Source organism: Azolla caroliniana, unplaced genomic scaffold (assembly GCF_043228905.1).
Source record: "Azolla caroliniana isolate FFs.n. ecotype wild unplaced genomic scaffold, voAzoCaro1.0.p SCAF_231, whole genome shotgun sequence".
Lineage (NCBI taxonomy): Eukaryota > Viridiplantae > Streptophyta > Polypodiopsida > Salviniales > Salviniaceae > Azolla > Azolla caroliniana.
In genome coordinates this window covers 27469-47600 of record NW_028230666.1, presented here as the reverse complement: position 1 = coordinate 47600, position 20132 = coordinate 27469, and the positions used below count along the sequence as shown (strand labels likewise).

Below are 20132 nucleotides of genomic sequence, written 5' to 3'. Positions count from 1 at the left end.
TCAGCACTTAACATAGGACGCTTCACAAACCTTTTTCACAGCAAGATCTATGCTTGTCTTATTCCGATCTCCATCTAGTCGCTCCAACCGATCCAAGTCACCTTTCCGCTCTCTTTCATGACGCTCAGACTCTAAAAGAAAGAGCACATAGAAAGTTCAAGCACCAAAATTTCTGGAATCTAGAATAACTAAAAACATCATTAAGTCCAAATTGACATCAATGGTACCTGCGCACATATCTGGGCAAGCTCCGAGAATAGGTTCTGTAGATTGCCAATCCCTTTCAGCAAGTCCATCTGGCTCTTCCATTTCTACTGTTTGGTCAAGGTCTGCCTCTCTTTTCTCTGGGCTAGGGAATCTGTTGCCTCCCTTGACAGATTTATCATGTACATTTTCCTGTTCTTGCTGATGAACCATTCCAGAAGTTTTCACATTTTGGTTCATGCCATCATTGAATCTTCGGAAGCGCCTTTCCCTTGCCACTTCATCCCTATCCAATTCAGATGAAGAATAACATGTGAATATTTGTCATCTTTTTTGCCCCATTATGGTATTATCACCAGTTACCAGCAGCAAAATGGTGGTTACCTTTCATTATTAGTATCGTTAGTAGGTTTGTCTGAGGCAAATAGCTTTAAAGCTTGATCCCGAGTCGGTTTTGACTTGCTGCGAGCTTGTGAAGTAGAGACTTGGGAAGCTGATGCCTTTGCCGATGATATTATTCTATGGGCCACATCATCACCACTACGAATAGGATGTTGGCTACTATTATCAACAACAGGAAACCTTTTTTGGAGGGTTCCGTCTGCCGACAACATTGGTCTTTTGTTTAAGTCGTTGGCACCAAGAATAGGAAACTTTCTTGACTGGCTGTTATGATCACCAGCAGAGGATCTCTTTTGCGAAGATATCGTAGTGTTTTGGTTTAAATCACCAGTTGGCTGGTCATTCTGACCGGGAATAGGAGATCCCTTTTGGAGGATTCCCCATGTAGATGCTACAGAATAATGTTGTGACAATTGAGGAGTGTCAACATTACCTTCTTTTCTCTTTGAAATTCGACCAAAATCAGCATCTGGCATATTTAACGGAGGTGAATGCTGAGGATGAACTGATCCATGGATAGGTGAGGTCTTCCGTGCCATAGTATTTCCATTCATTTGTTGAGGCGTCGTGAACGGTGATTTGTTATTGCTGTTGCTTTGATTGTTTGAAGCCCAAATGGATGAGGTTGCTTTCTGTTTCCAGGTGGCGGAATTTTTCATTGAAACAAATGGTACATCTACATTTGATATTTGGGTATCTGTAGTATCAGGCACCCCAAACTTGGCTGCTGGTTTATGTGCATTCTGAATAAACGGCATTTTATATAGCTGATATGATAAATTTTTGTTGCCAAGAAAATTTGCCCTGCTTTTGATGGACGATCATTAAACAAATCCTTTTCTGCGTCTTCTATTAAGAAACAAAAACCAGAAGATCAAAGCTAATTCAAAACTGAAAACCCTAAGAAACAAAGTTTATTCCAAATTGCTAAACTTGAATCTTAATACAAAGTTTATTAAAAAACCCATGAAACACGGTTGATTCACAATACGTGTGATGTTCTATAAAAGAGTTTCAATGAATTCCCATTTGTGCCTTTGATGAGTTAAAAACCTAAAAATACAGCTGTTTCAAAAATGTTGAACCATAAATCCTCTTGTTTCAAAACTCAACAGATATCCATGTATTTTGGTGACAAACACAAATGAATACCTGTCTTTTTCTTCTATGAGCTCTGAAATCACAACATAAATGTCAAATCCTAAAAAAACAGTTAAACGGAATATTTCTATAGACAAAAACTTAGAAAACAAAGTTTCTTGCCATGTCTTTGTTGGAATAGTATGTCTGAGTTTATATGTAAATCTTATATGAAGATAAAAAAACAAAACCACAAACATTAAAGTTCTTTCAGACCAATGACATGTTTTTCATGGGAAGAACCTGATTGACTTCTTGACTATTTCTTCTATGACGAAAAACCCTAAAACCACAGCTCACCAAACACCTGTGCCCTGATGTCAGTGAAATCTATTTCATGTATGGGTCTTCTAATGTTCAACTATTTTAGCTGAAAAGTCCAATTCGCTAGAAAAACAAAAACATTTATAGGCAATTTTGACTAGAAACAATTTTCTATGATTATTTATAGGTTTCTTACAAAGTAATGTAGGTCTCCAAAAGCATTTAGGAAAACCTTTAGAAAATACAGTTGATTCAAAATCCCAAATGCCCTAAAAAACATGTTAAAGCAAAAAAAAATTCTGTTCCTTCAATGAAGAGAAAAACCCAAAAAACACACAGTTGACAAAGATCCCCTAAACCTTAAAAACAAGGTTATCCAAAATATCTGTGAGCGCCTTATATACAGAAATCCCTGATCCCTAAAAAAATACAGATTGAAACCCCTAAATATTAACAAACACGGTCGATTGAAAAGAGTGTGTCCTTGTTTTTATTTTCTGTCACGAAGCAGATAACCCTAGAGAAAAAAACATCAATTGAAAAACCCTAAAGAAAGGAAACGCAGTTGATTGAGCATGCCAGTAACCTAACCCTCCATAAGAAGCACAGTTGAAAGCTCGGAAAAGGAAAAAGGATCAAACCTGGCGAAATTCAGTGCTCGGTTACAACTTACAGGAGCATCTCTACGACGTCGATGGCACACTCTCTGTTTTCTGTCTTCTGTGAAGAACTGAAATTTCAATTTTGATTTAAGTTCCTCGCTCCTGCGTTTATTGATTGATAATTGCGTTTGTAATTTATTTTTTTGCCTTTTGTCATTATTCAAAATCTTAGAACCATATCCACACCACCATGAGGAGGAGGATGAAATTTCAATTCTGATTAATCTAAATTCTGATTAATCTAAATTGACATCGGACAGTAAGCTGATAATATTAGGTTCGTGGGGATTCATTCCAATGAGTAGAACACCGAAGCTTGATAGTTGGTTGGCTGTGTTTATTTTTCTGAAAGATATTTGATTAATTTAATTAATTTGGTGTATAAAATGTCGATATCCTGTGTTCACAATGTGATTACTCGGTGATCAAAATGGTTGTGAGTGATTGCAGATCAAAACGAGTATGTGTTTAGAACGACTAATTCCAAGTTAAGTTGATCGTTATTTGGACCGTTAATTTTGTTGTTAATGAAACGATCATTACAGGTGGTTGGCTTTGCCGGTTGGGCGACCTCATAATTAAGTTGGGCGATTAACATTATTAAGTTGGGTGACTAACATTATTAAATTGGGCAACCTCATTATTTAGTTGGGCGACCGCATTGTACACCTGAAAATACACCGAATATGATTGCGGGCAAGTATGATGCAATATTCCAAGGTGAAACAAATATGATCATACACATCGCGTATTCCAAGTTTCCGCATTATTATCCACACAAATTATCATATACCTTTAAAACATCACATATAATTGTCCAACATATCTTTGAAGATTGAGAGGGTATTTCCAAGTTTCAAAAAATATGTTACAATCATACAGACAAATTATCATATACACCATTAAACATCGAATATGACCGGCAAGATAAAAAATGAACGATATTCCATTAATAAGGGTATTTGATATACGATGTATGGCGGACAACCATATACAAAATGATTCCTTGTATAAGGTATGGGTGATGTCCAAAATACAAAATGTTACAATATACAATGTAAGGCAATATTGCAACGAAGGTACAAAATTTACAACATCCTGGATGATCCCGAATACGAAAATCCCAAAACCCTTCGTGCCCACCAAGCGATATTGAGCCAAAGGCATTGCACATCTTCGTGTCCGAACCAATTCTCTATGCCTTGGAACCAAATATGTATAATACCCAAGATCAATAAAATCCACATCCCAAATCCAATCATACTTACAAAATCTGGATATGTTCCACCCAAGAATAAACTCCACTACCAACATCTATATGGTCTTTATCTTGTAAAAGCCACAATCCCAACGATTTGGCTATGTTGGGATGTGCACTACGTGATGTCAACCCTCCAACACAATGCAACGGTCATCCAATTCACTACATATTGTCTAAATCGTGATAACTGCAAGACTCTTTACGATGTCAGTCGTCTCATTATTGAGTGGATCACAAAAGACCACTATGTTGGTCACCTTAGTAGCGTCCATGTCATGTGGGTTATGCCACAACTTTGTCCACAACACCCAATGGCATGATACCACAATCGGAATGAAGACGAAATCGCACTCAGACACACATTCGAAGATGTCCCACACCTTAGAAGTTTGCTTGTGTAGATACACCCACAGTGAGTAGACTATGGTGAATTGTTCTGACAACTCTTGGGGCAGCGAGTGTTGGAGACAAAGGCCGTGTCGATGCGGAAGATCAAATAGCATTCGATTGGAGTTGAGTACCTGCGTATGACAGTTTGCAAGATCGTGCACAGAGACAGAGAGAGAGAGAGAGAGACACACACACACAAAAGAGTCTTTCTATTCCATAAGACAATAATACAACCAACCTTACAAAAAGGTTACAAGGTCACTTTATATAGTGACCGACTTAGGGCAACTACCATTTATGCTAATTACACAAATGGCCCAAACTTGATCTATACAAAGAGATAGTGTGAATACGTCCATTATACACTTGTATTCGACACTCCCCCGTAATGGGCGTATACATGGGTTATCTAAGATTACAGGTATAAACCTAGGTTCTCGGACATATCAGTTTTGTTCGAGTCGGCAGGGTCCGAAGGCAGAAGACCGGACTGGTCGGGTCGGAAGAGTTGAAGCCGATCATTAAGGAACTGATGTCGGTTGTCGGAAACCATCCTGCGCTGTGTCCGGCTCTAACCGAACTGATTTGTCGTTACGCCCATCTGATGCCGAAGGGACCGAAAGCGGTCTGTCGAAAGACACTTGGTCATTCCATCTGCGACATTGTCGGTTGTCGATATTTTCTCTAGACCGATTTTCCCTGAAATGACGCAGTCCCGAACGAAGTGATATCGAACGTCGATATGTTTGGAGGCGTTGTGGTGAACCGGATTTTTCGACAAGGCAACAACACCTTGACTGTCGCTGTAGAGAACTGGGGCCGAGTCATGGTCGACTTGTCGAAACGTGTGCGCCAGCCGGCCGAGCCACAAAGCTTCTTTTGCAGCGTCGGACGCAGCTACATATTCTGCTTCGGTCGTTGAGGTCGCTGTGCACTCCTGAAGTTTCGACTTCCACGAAATTGCTCCATTGCCGAATTTGAAGCAGTATCCAGTTGTTGATTTCCGACTGTCTATACAGCCGGCGAAGTCCGAGTCGGTGTAACCGACTACGCCTGAGGTTGAGTTCGGGCCGAAAAGAATGCCGTGATCTTTTGTGCCAGCCAGATATTTGAACACATGCTTGACTGCGTTCCAATGCGATCGGCCAGGATTGTGCATAAATCTGCTAACGACTCCTACGGCATGAGAAATATCAGGTCGTGTCGCGACCATCAAGTACATAAGGGAGCCGACTGCCGGTGCATACGGTACCGACTTCATATCTTCCCCCTCCGGACCGGATGTCGGGCAGTCTCGCTGAGAGAGCCGAAGATTCATGGGGAGCGGGGTTGAAGCAGATTTGGCTAATTGCATGTTGAAGCGTTCCAAGACACGTCCGATATAGTCGGTCTGAGACAAAAAAAGATGTCGTTTATCGCGATGCCGACTAATCTTCATTCCAAGTATGTGTCGTGTCGGACCGAGGTCCTTCATGGCAAACTTCAACCGCAATTGCCGAATGAGATCGGCAAGTTCGCCCGCGTGGCGTCCAGAAATTAGCATGTCGTCCACGTAAATGATGAGGAAGATGGGTGATCCATCTTGAGCTGTGTTGGTAAAAAGACAATGGTCCTCATCGCTTTTGGAGAAGCCGATCGATTGGATGAAGTCGTCGAACTTCTTGTACCATTGTCGCGGTGCCTGTTTGAGGCCGTATAGACTCTTCCTGAGTCGGCAGACTAGATGTTCTTGGCCAGTTGCCACGAAGCCTTTTGGCTGCTCCATATAAATTTCCTCTTCAAGATCACCATGGAGGAAGGCTGTTTTGACATCTAGCTGAATCAGCTCCAAGTTGTCGGCTGCCACTACGCCGAGTAGAAAACGAAGGGTTGTCATCTTCACCACTGGTGAAAAAATCTCGTCGAAGTCGACGCCATATTCTTGTCGGAAGCCCTTCGCAACTAATCTGGCCTTGTACTTTGGGGTGGTCGAATCAGACGTCTCTTTTAGTCGATAAACCCACTTGCAAGGAAGAGCACGTCGATTCTTAGGTAATTCGACCAGATCCCAAGTCTTGTTTGCCCGAATGGAGTGCATTTCCGACTCCATCGCCAGATGCCAGGTGGCTGAATCGACAGATGTCGATGCTTCTTCGTAAGACGTCGGTTTGCCGGCGTCGGTGAAGAAAATTCCAGGAGAATACCTCTCCGGAGGTTGCGACAGTCTCTCGGATCGTCGAGGTATGATTGGACTGGTCGCATCGGGTATCGAGGTCGGATGGTCCGAAAGCGAATTATTCTGCTGTGCCGAGTCAGAGTTGTCTGAGTCGGTAGTGGAAGGTTCAGCTACCCGTGAAGCTGACCGTGTGTTGAGAGCGGGGCCTTCTTGAAGGGTCGGCACATCGGAAAATGTTACCCTTCGGACTTCGATCGGTTTTTCGACTGATGGATTCATAACCGACTCGTTGAACACAACGTCCGAACTTCGAACGATTTGTCTGTGTTCGGGGTCCCAGAGTCGGTATCCCATTTCGCCGTCTGATCCATATCCAAGGAAAATGCATTTCCTGGACCGAGGTGCAAGTTTTCGGCGATCATCTTTCGGAATAAGGGCGTACGCCTCGCATCCGAAGATCCTCAGCTTGTCGTAATTCGGCTTACTGCCGATCCATAGTTCCTGAGGAATTTGAAGTCCTAGAGGTCTGCTTGGCGACATATTGATTATGTGTACTGCCGTGAGTAGAGCCTCTGCCCAGAAGCCATCCGACAGTCCGGAGTGTTGGAGCATGGAAACTATCCGTTCTTGGATTGTCCGATTCATGCGTTCTGCAATCCCGTTTTGCTCCGGACTGTGTGGTGCCGTAAATTCACGTCGGATGCCGCGTTGTCGGCAGAATTTGACGAATTCTTCTGATTTGAACTCTCCCCCATTGTCGGTCCGAAAGCATTTCAGTTTTCGGTCAGTTTGATTTTCTACCATAGCGAGCCAATCGGAGAAGATCGAGAAGACACGATCTTTGGTGCGAATTGGATAAGCCCACACCTTTCGAGTCGAATCGTCAATAAAACTGACGAAGTAAGAGGCACCGCCGAGAGACTGATGCGGCATTGGGCCACAGACGTCCGAGTGGACTAAATCGAGAGGTCTCGTTTCTCTTGGTGCTGATGTCGGGTGTGATGCGGCTGCTTGTTTGCCATACTGGCAATGTTCGCAGAATTGATGGTCCGAGAAGGAGAGTTTAGGGATGTATCCGGCTCTAGATAGGTGCGTAATGCCGGCCTTGCTGAGGTGTCCTAATCTTCTGTGCCATAGTGATGACACGGGTATATCCACCAAAAACAGGTTACCCTCTCTGAGCGTAACATGTAACGGATACAGTGAGTGTATCTTGGGTCCTCTAGCAAGCAGGAGGTTCCCCCTGTGGAGTGTCCACCCTCCCGAAGAAAAACCGGCACGAATGCCGTCTTCATCTAGTTGTCCGACTGAGATCAATGGCCTTGAGAGCTCGGGTACATGTCGGACATTGTGAAGTACAAGTGTAGAGCCACCTGCAAGGTTGAGCTCTACTGTGCCGATTCCAATGATGTCACAGTGTTGCGAGTTGCCGACTCGAACTGAGTCGGAGTGGACGGATCGTATATTGCCGAAATTGGGATCGATGAGGAGTCACGTGAAATGACGCGCCCGAATCTAAGAGCCATGTGCTCGATTCTTCAAGTCGTGAGCAGAACTTCTGATCCGACTGGATTTTCGATTGATAGTATGTTCGGGTCCGTTTGGTAGCACATCAGCTGAGAAGCTGACGTAATTGATCTCCTCATGCCGGCCACTCTTCTTGTCTGATTTCTGAGACTTGTCGTTCTTGTTCTTGAGTGCGCGGCAGTCGGCTTTGAGTGTCCGGGTTTCTTGCAATAGTTGCAAGATTCGATTATCCGTGACTGGCTCCGACTTCGCTGATTGTTCGGCTGCCGTGAGGAATCTCTTCCTCGTATGTTCGATCGGTCTGTCGAACCTTGTACTACGTAAGCGTCGTCTGTTGAGTCTTTGGCGAAAGACTTTCTCCGAGCTGCTTCGGTCAGGATTGCGCTCGTTGACCTTCGGAGTATTTAACAGTCGTGGTTGACGCGTTGCACACGGTTGTGACGAAAGTTTCCCATGATGATGGGAAGGCTGCTCATGAGTATCATTGCTCTGAGTTCATCCTCGATTGCCGTCCCCTGAGATGAGATTTGGGAGCTTATGCTTTCTGTACTCTGCGTTGATACCACTGCTGGATTCTTTCATCCGCAAGTTGTAGAGGCGCCGGATCAGAAACATCTTCGTTGCGGCGACCTTCTTTTCGTAAGTGTCCGACAGTGTTTTCCACAGTTCGAATGCTGTCGTACACGATTGCACCGTAAAGTATACCGATTCCGATAGGTGCATCCGAATCGTGGCGCGGACGATTCTGTCCAGCTTCTGCCACTCAATTGGTTTGTATCCTTCTGGAGGTTCTTCATTTTCGATGGGATCGATTTGCCCCTTGACTATGAGATAGTCCTGCATTTGCTCTTTCCAGAAGTTGAAGTTTGATCCATCGAACTTTCGTAGACTCATTTCTGTCGAGCCGGATGTTGATGCCATCAAATTTGGTTTCGGTTGACGAAGCTCGGTTCGGAGTTGACTACGAACCTTGTTGACTACGAACCTTGTTGACCGACTTAGGGCAACTACCATTTATGCTAATTACACAAATGGCCCAAACTTGATCTATACAAAGAGATAGTGTGAATACGTCCATTATACACTTGTATTCGACAGCGAGTACTCCATCCACATGATAAATAAATGTCATGGTCCATGCTAATGCCATTTCTCTCGCCTTGCACATCACCTGAAGATCTGACTCCCCCATGTCAACGACGAGATCGAGCCTTCCGCATGCAAGCTGGTACCTATTTCAAAGAAGAAATGCAATTTGAATTGAGCCACTTGACAAACTATTTTTTCCAGTGTCAGGATCCATGAGTTGATGATCTTCATGTACCCGATATTGATTGTGGCCACACCCGGTGCTACATCCTCTTAATTTGATGTTAATTGAACCACAATTGTCACCGGCTCCACCTCTTTCCGTCTAGCTTGAATTTTGGGTTGTCTTCATCTAGGTGTCGATGGTGGTGTTTCGTTAGATGCAGGATGGGATGTGTATGTATCGGTTGACACACCAACATTTTTACACTACAATACATCCAAATAGACACATCTTATTTACAAAACAAAAAGATTTATGTCACGTACTAAAAAAGCATCAAAGGTTTATACTTACATAAGAATCCAATTCAGCTTCAATCTTATTCTTCAACATCTCCATCCATTCTTCATTTTTTGAGTTGTGGGTGGCCATCTCTTGATCAATAAATCTAGCCACGAAAATTGCCTCGGTGCCGTGTCGAAGGTCAATTGAAGTGAAGTGGAACTACGACACGACCTTTATCTTCAACTTTCAAATGTTTGATTGTCGATTTCTTTGGTACTTTATCTTGAGGTCTATGAAATGATTTAGCAACCTTTGGCACTCATAGTTGTTGAAGCACGCCCCCGGAGTACCCTCCTCCTCTATCCTCATCCCTCATGGTAGCACTATATCAATGTCATGTGTCTTTCACAAGTCTGCCTCCATATTTGATTTATTTCAATACCATCTTTGCTCTCGTTGGCAAGACTCAAGCACGATACATGACTGATACTTTCCTCAGGAATCTCGCCCACACCTATACAATGAGTTTGGGAGCTCACGATCTATCGTTGCGATTATACATTAGAATTGTTGGGCATATTTACATAACTTTAGGTGGAATACAATGAAGTACATATATCATTATTCCTAACCAATCGGGATCGAAAATTATTCGTGACATACCTCCCCTCACTAACATATATGTCACCCTTATCACAATCAAACCAGTCTTCGTACTTGGACCTGGCAGCCATATATAAAATCAAGCAAAAACAATAATAATAAATAAATTTTAGTGGAACACCTCATACATACATATTCTTGAAACTACGAAGATGGTTGTAACAACTTATACATTGAGTGTGTGTTAATCTATTGTTTGGCATCCATCCTATCTATGTTCGTATAATCTTTGTCCAAAGGAGGGCCTCCACTAAAGAGAAAGGTTTTCAAGTTATTTGTTTGCTAATGATTGTTGGCTAATGACAGTTCCTTGATTTCAAGTTTCTTCATTTCCATTTTATGTAGTGCAATACTTAATTCAAATATTTTAGACGATCAAAGCTAAATGGATATTGCAACCATAAAACCTAAACCTTACAAAAGTTAGCACCAAAATTGTTTTTTTCTGCAAGCACATGCAAACATGTGAAGTAAGCAAGTGACAATGAAGATGCTCCAAAAGCATGTTGATGGTTGGTTGGCTGGTTTTGTTTTCCCTCCACAAATTCCAAGGTTTTATACAACGTTGAGTACCATTTAGACGACCACATTTGGCCAAGTGACCACACTTGGTTGGGCGATTGAGCTGATGATAGTTGGGTAATTCACAAGTAGTTGGTTGACTAAGGGTGTCAAAGTTGGGCGATTACTAAGAGCTTTTTTATTTGGCGTGTTTTTTTTATCCACATTGGATGGTGTAGATCGCACACGCCCTCACTTGAGCAACCTACACCATCCGCGGCCACAATTCCCTCACTAGGCTCATTTATGATTTTGGTGCAAATAGACACGTCACGTACATATGTATATTTTTCTATCCATCATCTCATTACCAATGTGTCTATCTGCTACCAAATCATAAGAGGCCTAGTGAGGGAATCACAGTCATGGACGATGCTTGATGCGTTTCGAAGGTATGGGTTAATAACAAATTGTATAGAAGGGAACCACTACATTGTTCATGTATCTAATCGCTTAGGATCAAATGAACCAACATTATATCAAATTAACCTTATATCACACCCTAAATTGTAATTGTGGTTAATTGGTGTTTGAATATAGCATTAATCTATGTCAACATGTGTTTACCCAACCTTTTATGCATGATGCTTAAATCACAACACCTTAAAATATATGATGCCTTGATAATAGGATTGACTATCCATGTACGAAATTTCTCATTATCACGTGAGAATTTCTTTATGTAATTTCAAGTAAAGAGTTGCATATGGAAAACAAATGACATTCAAATACAAGTTTTGCATTCTTTCCATGTCAAGGCTACAACTAAGGTGATTGCTTAGCAATAGCTTGGAAGTTTTGCATTCTTTGCATGTCAATGTTTAATGGTATTGTGTTGTCTTCGGGTTGTCAAGGTAGGTTGTTCAAGGTACTTTGTGTTTTGGGTTTCTCGAGTACAATCTAGGCAAGTTGTGTAACAAGGCATGGATTGTTTATGATGAAGCCACGTACATTCTCATTGTACATGGAGACTTCCACTTAAGGTCAAGTCATGCAAGCCATCATCCACTTGACTGCACCAAGATTGGTGCCAATTTGACTACTTAGAGGTGCAATGAAGCCACGTGGCTGACCAATTAACATAATTGATTGACAAGGTCAATTCAATGCATGGTTTCGATTCACAGCCACATGGCTAACCAACGATTACTAGTAATTCCGACTTCATGCCAACGAGTAGCAACTTGCAATCTCAAATTCCCTTTATCTTTTTTGTTTGTCGTCCATTCAGTATAAATCAAACTAATAGGTAGCAATGGCCCTGGTTTCGGCTCAAACCCGAACCGTTAAACCATGGCTTAATGGTTTATTGGTTCAAAAATAAATAAACCGTTTGGTTTGGTTTCAAATGTTATGATCTGGTTTAGTTTTGAATTTCATGGTTTAACAGTTTTGGTTTAAATGTTTATAGGTTAAAAAATATTCTTAAATTTTCACCTTTAGGCCAACTTTAAACTTTAAACTTTAATCCTCTAGGCTCTAACTTATTAAATTTTATATACATTATAAGTAGAGTGTCCTTTTGATGTATGATTATCAAATTTATGATAAGTATGATGACCAAAATTATATGTATAATGATTAGATTAAATTTATAATAGGTATGATGACCAAATTTATAATAACTGTCATAACTAAATTCACGATAAGTATTGACCAAATTTATGATGATTTTCTCAAATAGATTCATAATATGTATGATAATCAATAACACAAAAAAATGATTTGGTTTGGTTTTGATTTATGATAAACCGGTTTGATTTGGTTTTTATTATAAATAATGGTTTGGTTTGGTTTCAAGGCCAATAAACCGAACCGAACCAAAACCAAACCGGGCACATTGCTAGGAGTGGGCAAATGAAACATTGGTTGGTTGGCTAGGCAAGTAACAAAAAGATTAGCAAAATTTGCTTCTAGATAGCTCAAGTCGTAGGAGGGGTTCAAACAAAGACATGAGCAAAACTTAGAAGCATGTAATTTGTCAAGGTTTCCAACTCCGCCCTAATCCCTTAATTGAAGTCCAACTGGAAAAGACCAATTACTATATCCAAACACTCCTCCCATTGTTGAAAGATGACCAAAGAAAGTACATTAGTTAGCACTAGGGGAATTGAAATGTTATCACTACATTTGTCATACATGGTATTATTACCACACCATCACTTCAAAAAGTAGGCTATTACCTTATGATTAAATAAATGATCAAAAGAAGAGTGCAAGACGCTTAAACATTGACAAAGAAACATTTCCTACTTCAAATGTTTACAATGCCACATTACGTGTTAGGTTCTCTATCGGTTTACTATCAATAATGCATGTTGTTCTCTAACCTAAACACCAATCTCAAATCATACTTGTGAATATGATATCTTAACCTTCTTAACAACATTGAGTCCTCTTCTCTAACAATGCCAATATGATATCTTAACCTTCTCTAACATTGAGCCCTCTTCTTAACTTTACAACATACTTCCTCAGCCCACCTTGGGGAGCAAAAGTGAAGACGCTCTTCATATCTCGATGGAACCATGGCTATCATTCCATAAAACCCAGATTGATTGAAGATAATCTTCATTCTACTTAAGACATGAACACTGAATTATCATTTTAGCCATTGTGCCTCCCATCTTGACAGAGATTTCCTAGCAACATTGCAAAACTCTAAAGTCCAGATTAACCATAACCATCCAAATCAATTCACTATTGGCAAATCCAATAAATACTGCAATCCAATTATATCAAAAGTTACAGATGTTGTCTACCTTCCCGAAATTAACCAGGCTACTCCACCAGATGCAAAATATTACCACTTAATTCATCTATCATTTCCCTACTTAATTCATCTCATCTCCTCTACAACAATCACCAGTCAACAAAGAGATAAAAATGCATTGTTTCAGTGTTCCTGCATAACTATCTATTTTGTAAACGTGGTATGGTTCTTTTGGACTCATCATTTGTTTTGAAATTTTTCTGGGATGTGAATTTGAGTTTTATCTGCATAAATTGTGTTTTGTTCCTATACAAACTCAATAAAACATTGGACACTGTTATGCTTGCACATTAACATGCAGAAAAACTTTGGACTGCACTTGTAATACAAGCAATAAAATCCACTGAAAGTTTAACGGAGTTACCAGACTCTGTTGGTAATTGTAATACAGACAGTCGCATCTTAAAAAAAACTCTGTTGGCAATTGTAATACAGACAGTGAAAACAACTGAATGCTTTTGGAGTAACCACATTTGTACATTTTGTCATTGCAGGATTAAATAAACAGCTATAGAAGAAACTATCTGAGAATTCTATTTAGAATCAGTAAAGAAACTGAATGTTTCTTGATTAACCAGATTTGTGCATTGTCATTGTTGCATTATATCCACAGCAACATAAGAAACCATATGACATTCCTCTTTAGAATCACAAATAGACATTAAAATGCAATCCTCAAGAAGTGAACCACGTTCACCATTGCAAAGCTTCAGATTGTCATTGCAGGATAAGATAAACAGCTATAGAAGAAACTATCTGAGAATTCTATTTAGAATCAGTGAAAAAAACTGAACGCTTCTCGATTAACCAGATTTGTGCATTGTCATTGTTGCATTAAATCCACAGCAACAAAAGAAACCATACGACACTCCTATTTAGAATCACAACTTGACATTAAAATGCAATCTTCAAGAAGTGAACCACGTTCACCATTGCGAAGCTTCAGATTTCCAAGGAAGGTGTGTAAGCAGCATTAGCTCTCAAGCCATCTTAAGAAGAGAGCGAAATCTCTTAGGCGGCCACTGCGACTGTTTTTGAGAAACAAGCCTTTCACAAATATCATCATCACGTTATATCTACCATACAACAAATTATTTTCGCAAGAATACCTTGCATCAAGAAAATTGTTACAACAATAAGCTATAGGAGCATCACCGAATGCAGAAAATCATGGCCAGATCTTCAGGTATCCAAGGAAGTGTGTGAGTAGCATTAGTTCTCTAAGCTTATTCATAGAAAGATTAGCGAAAGCTCTTGGGCAGCCACTCCAAATGTTTTTGAGAAACAAGCCTCACAAGGCATCATCATTAGGATATAAGTCATTATTTCAATATTAACAATAGAACATATCTATGATATCCTACGAACACCTTTTCATTAGAACAATTTTATGGCACTTTCGCAATTTCCTCTTTTCGCCGAGTCAGATCAATAAGAATTGATAAGCAAAAGCTGAACACCGATGAATTGTGTTAGCTTGGTATTAATTTTCCATCTACGCTTCAGCATTTAATTTGTCTTTCCGAAAACATGCAACGATCAGGCTTTATATAGAAGACATTATACTACGACAACGTGTCTCCACTCAATTAATGCAGACGAAGAAACGAAATATCAGGCAAATTGATGGAGGATCTTCAGATATCCAAGGAAGGGTGTGAAAGCAGCATTAGCTCTCAAGCTCTTTCACAAAGAAAAGCGAAAGCTCTTAGGCGGCCACTGCGAATGTTTTTGAGAAACAAGCCTTTCACAAAGTATCATCATCAGATTAAAACAGCGTTGTTCAAAGAATGAACGGAGAGGTATGGATTGCGAAAAAATACCTGAGATTAGGTTTCAGAGCTCTTTCATAATCGAAATTGAGCACCAAGAAGATATATTTGACGTTAAGATGTGAGTAAATCTTATCAAAGGAGCCTTTTCAGACAGGATTTATAGGACATACGACAATTACATCTCCATTACCACTATTACTTCTAGAGGTATAAACTAAGGCAGATGAAGAAACGAAATATCAGGGAAATTAAAGGACGATCTTCAGATATCCAAGGAAGGGTGTGAAAGCAGCATTAGCTCTCAAGCTCTTTCACAAAGAAAAGCGAAAGCTCTTAGGCGGCCACTGCGAATGTTTTTGAAAAACAAGCCTTTCACAAAGTATCATCATCAGATTAAAGCAGCGTTATTCAAAGAATGAAGGGAGAGGTATGGATTGCGAAAAAATACCTGAGATTAGGTTTCAGGGCTCTTTCATAATCGAAATTGAGCACCAAGAAGATATATTTGACGTTAAGATGTGAGTAAATCTTATCAAAGGAGCCTTTTCAGACAGGATTTATAGGACATACGACAATTACATCTCCATTACCACTATTACTTCTAGAGGTATAAACTAAGGCAGATGAAGAAACGAAATATCAGGGAAATTAAAGGACGATCTTCAGATATCCAAGGAAGGGTGTGAAAGCAGCATTAGCTCTCAAGCTCTTTCACAAAGAAAAGCGAAAGCTCTTAGGCGGCCACTGCGAATGTTTTTGAGAAACAAGCCTTTCACAAAGTATCATCATCAGATTAAAGCAGCGTTATTCAAAGAATGAAGGGAGAGGTATGGATTGCGAAAAAATACCTGAGATTAGGTTTCAGGGCTCTTTCATAATCGAAATTGAGCGCCAAGAAGATGTATTTGGTGTTAAAATGTGAGTAAATATTATCAAAGGAGCCTTTTCAGACAGGATTTATAGGACCTAGAAAAACTACGTCTCCACTTCCACTATTACTTATAGAGGTATAAACTAAGGCAGATGAAGAAACGAAATATCAGGCAAATTGATGGAGGATCTTCAGATATCCAAGGAAGGGTGTGAAAGCAGCATTAGCTCTCAAGCTCTTTCACAAAGAAAAGCGAAAACTCTTAGGCGGCCACTGCGAATGTTTTTGAGAAACAAGCCTTTCACAAAGTATCATCATCAGATTAAAGCAGCGTTATTCAAAGAATGAAGGGAGAGGTATGGATTGCGAAAAAATACCTGAGATTAGGTTTCAGGGCTCTTTCATAATCGAAATTGAGCGCCAAGAAGATGTATTTGGTGTTAAAATGTGAGTAAATATTATCAAAGGAGCCTTTTCAGACAGGATTTATAGGACCTAGAAAAACTACGTCTCCACTTCCACTATTACTTATAGAGGTATAAACTAAGGCAGATGAAGAAACGAAATATCAGGCAAATTGATGGAGGATCTTCAGATATCCAAGGAAGGGTGTGAAAGCAGCATTAGCTCTCAAGCTCTTTCACAAAGAAAAGCGAAAGCTCTTAGGCGGCCACTGCGAATGTTTTTGAGAAACAAGCCTTTCACAAAGTATCATCATCAGATTAAAACAGCGTTGTTCAAAGAATGAACGGAGAGGTATGGATTGCGAAAAAATACCTGAGATTAGGTTTCAGGGCTCTTTCATAATCGAAATTGAGCACCAAGAAGATATATTTGACGTTAAGATGTGAGTAAATCTTATCAAAGGAGTCTTTTCAGACAATATATATAGAACCTCGAACATTTTACATATATAACCAGGTTAGATCTTATTGAGGATATTTAACCTAGAGATATAATGTAGGCAAAATGTGAGCGAATCTTATCTGAGTAATCTACAAGACAGGATTTTGGAGGACTTAATTACGCATTCACAAATATATATATATATATATATATATATATAAGACACCGCTTGGACAGGCTAGATATGCATCAGCATATTACTAAAGATCATGCTAAAGTATCAAGGTCGAACAAAAATCAAATTTACGCCGTTGAGGATGGAGATGACAACATGTGCAAGCATTCCCCAATCAAAACAAAACCCTAGAGGAAGCTTATATCATGCCCTACGGCTCAAACAAGCCGAGAGAGAGCCGCAGGGGGGGGTGCTTACATCTTTGAAGCAGAAGCAGATGAATAAATTCCAAACGTACAAAAGTAAACTAACTCATTGAAATGGTGGAAGCTCAGAAGCATTAGAATCCATAAGACCATCCATACAAAACAAAACAAAACAAAACAAAATCGGAAAAAATACCACAATTTCCAGAGGCAAGAGGTGCGAAAGCTTTGATCCTGCTTGGTCTTCTCTGTCTGTCCATCCTGGTTTTAATCCATGAAAAAATAAATAAATAAATAATAATAATAATAATAATAAACCCTACCTCCATCGCTGCTGTCAACAGAAACCCTAAATCCGTTTCACACTTGCACTCAGAAATGTCCGGACGCCCAAATCTCAGCATGCAAGAAACAACTCAATGTCCTTCATCCCACACATATGGAACACTTGGTTTCATTCCAACTATATATGTTTGGCCCCCCTAAGGTTTTATCGCAATATAATCAGTAGTAGTAGTAGTCGTATATGGGTTGTAAAGTATGTATGCAAATATCGAGAATTTCTGAAGATCTAGTGCTTGAGAGCTCTACGGTTCCAATAGCGACAAAACTGTGATGCCTCTATAGTCCTCCAAGCCTGTGCTTGACAAAGCCACCCAAAGCTGCTAGATTGCTTCTTCTTTTTTGCTTATTCAAGAGTTGGTCCTGCTTCCCAATGAGAATCTGACGCCTGATGTTGATTGTTGATGCAACAATAACGAGGATTGTTGGTCCTGTTTCTTTGAGTGCGCGCGCTTTTGTAAGGATTGTGTTTGGTCCATTGGTGGAGATGATTTGATCTATCTCAAAGTTTGTGGGTTTAAGACCTATGTTTATAAAAATAATCCTTTTGAACCATCTTTTCTTTCCTCCATTGCCACTTGTGGATAGAGGTCTAGTGCTTGTCTATGCATGTGTGATGCGCGCTTCACAACAAATTTAGTGAAGCTGACATGAACAATGTAGGGTGGTAGATGAAGGCATCACGGATGATGGATGCGGTCTTGGTGACGTACAACATGGAGGAGTTTATAATAATAAAAGGTGGCCCAAAGCACTTAATTCTTCCATAGGTAAGGAAGGTTATCGAAATAATATTGCACTACCAGTTGGAGCGTGGCAGCGTGGGAACCTTAGCTCGCCTAATTGTGTATTTTGCCCAAATGCAACATACCAATACAACACGCTCTGTGGGACTGCCCAAAGACCCATTGAATATGGTGGGGGGTTGGCCGCCTATTGCAATTATGCCAGGTGCAGGGCACAATCAAGTGGGGAAATGTAAGTTGGTTATCATGGCAGGCCCCAATCGAGTTGCAGGTACGAGCATCAAGAGGAGGGGATGACTTTTGTGATAAAAGCACAAGAGGTTTTTTTTTCCAACATTGGCAATATCCACTCAACTCCGATTAATGCCAAATCTCAAGTTGTGGTGGAATTGGTCAACCCAATAACTCAGATCTGTATTCTATGGAAACAACGGTGTAGACGAGTCTTCTCCAACCAAACCATGCATCCAATAATGTTAATGCAAGAAAGATGGAGTGAAGTTGTAGCCAGTCTAAAGAGCCAATATGATGGCCTCAAGGGCGGCTCCGATGGAGTTGAAAGACAACGACTGGCCTTTATCCAACAATGGTCATCCTCTCCCTTTCTTGAGTTTGTGGCATCCACATGCAATGGAACTATAGTGTCCCTACAAGGATTTGTATATAATACTCTCATCTATAAAATTTTATAACTAATGGAAGGAGTTTTTTTTTGGGAAAAATAAAAATAAAAATATTGTAGGATGAAAAGGAGGGAGCAATGGAGTATCTCAAGTTGGCGAGACGATTTGAGATACTCTACCAAAAAGATATGGATGGGTATGAAGCGGTTTTTTGAAGGTGACGTGTTACAACTAGCGACTAATGTAAGCTTGAGATAAGGATATAATAGATATAAAATAAGAAAGGAGAGAGAGAAAGAAGGGTACTGATCCACTTGATCACCCCTAAGCGAAGAGATCGAGACGGACTCAAGCCTCGATCGGCGTCCCATACCACCGTCGTGGCGTCGAGTCGTACCTGGTGCTGGCGCGCTCGCTACAAGAGTTGACCCACCACAATGACGGAATCTTGATGTAGTCGATAACATGTCAAATGAGGGTAGCTAGGCCTCATATTTATAGCCAGACTTAAGGCCCCCAAGCAAGTTCACACTTGGCCTAATGGGTCGTCCCTATCCCAAGGATTAAAAGTAATCCTTTCCTTCTTTACACTCTCGTTTAACCCTCACACTTTATCCACGTGTATAGAATACTATGATAAACTTACCATAGGATATGGTCATGCCCGTAACATACTCCCCCCTCTTTAAAACATTGCACTCTTGCAATGGAAAGTTAGGGAAGTTAATTCTAAGAGTATTTTCGCGTTCCCATGTGGCATCTTTGATAAAGTTATCCATCCATTTTATTTTAAATTCTCGGATTATTTTAGAACACAAATTTTTTGTTTTAACATCAAGAATTCTTTCTGGTACATGTAGTTTAGAAGCTAATTCTTCAGAAGTAACCAGAGTTTCAGTTGTCATTGTATTGTCACCAGAACGAAGAAGTTCTCTTAGACGACTTACATGAAAAACTGGATGGATTTCATAGCCATCAGGAAGAGCGAGATGATATACTAATGAACCAA

The 20132-nt window shown here is 40.3% G+C and overlaps 1 protein-coding gene and 5 non-coding genes across 6 annotated transcripts; all 6 read right to left on the bottom strand.

Annotated features, from left to right (window-relative positions):
* Positions 1-30: 30 nt before the first annotated feature.
* Positions 31-2688, bottom strand: LOC147848766 (uncharacterized; the record flags this gene model as incomplete). The annotated part of the gene is made up of 4 exons (XM_087338145.1): positions 2652-2688; positions 589-1455; positions 228-490; positions 31-131 (listed from the first exon to the last, which is right to left on the bottom strand). Coding segments are annotated over exons 2-4 (1140 nt in total), but the record flags the coding sequence as incomplete, so codon positions are not given.
* Positions 2689-15172: 12484 nt separating this feature from the next.
* On the bottom strand, positions 15173-15308 carry LOC147848765 (small nucleolar RNA SNORD14). The gene has a single exon (XR_015531876.1). It is a non-coding gene; the product is annotated as a small nucleolar RNA SNORD14 (small nucleolar RNA).
* Positions 15309-15572: 264 nt separating this feature from the next.
* On the bottom strand, positions 15573-15708 carry LOC147848764 (small nucleolar RNA SNORD14). Its single transcript, XR_015531877.1, has one exon. It is a non-coding gene; the product is annotated as a small nucleolar RNA SNORD14 (small nucleolar RNA).
* Positions 15709-15972: 264 nt separating this feature from the next.
* Positions 15973-16108, bottom strand: LOC147848763 (small nucleolar RNA SNORD14). The gene has a single exon (XR_015531874.1). It is a non-coding gene; the product is annotated as a small nucleolar RNA SNORD14 (small nucleolar RNA).
* A 264-nt stretch (positions 16109-16372) lies between these two features.
* Positions 16373-16508, bottom strand: LOC147848762 (small nucleolar RNA SNORD14). Its single transcript, XR_015531878.1, has one exon. It is a non-coding gene; the product is annotated as a small nucleolar RNA SNORD14 (small nucleolar RNA).
* A 264-nt stretch (positions 16509-16772) lies between these two features.
* LOC147848761 (small nucleolar RNA SNORD14) lies at positions 16773-16908 on the bottom strand. Its single transcript, XR_015531875.1, has one exon. It is a non-coding gene; the product is annotated as a small nucleolar RNA SNORD14 (small nucleolar RNA).
* Between the last annotated feature and the right edge of the window lie 3224 nt (positions 16909-20132).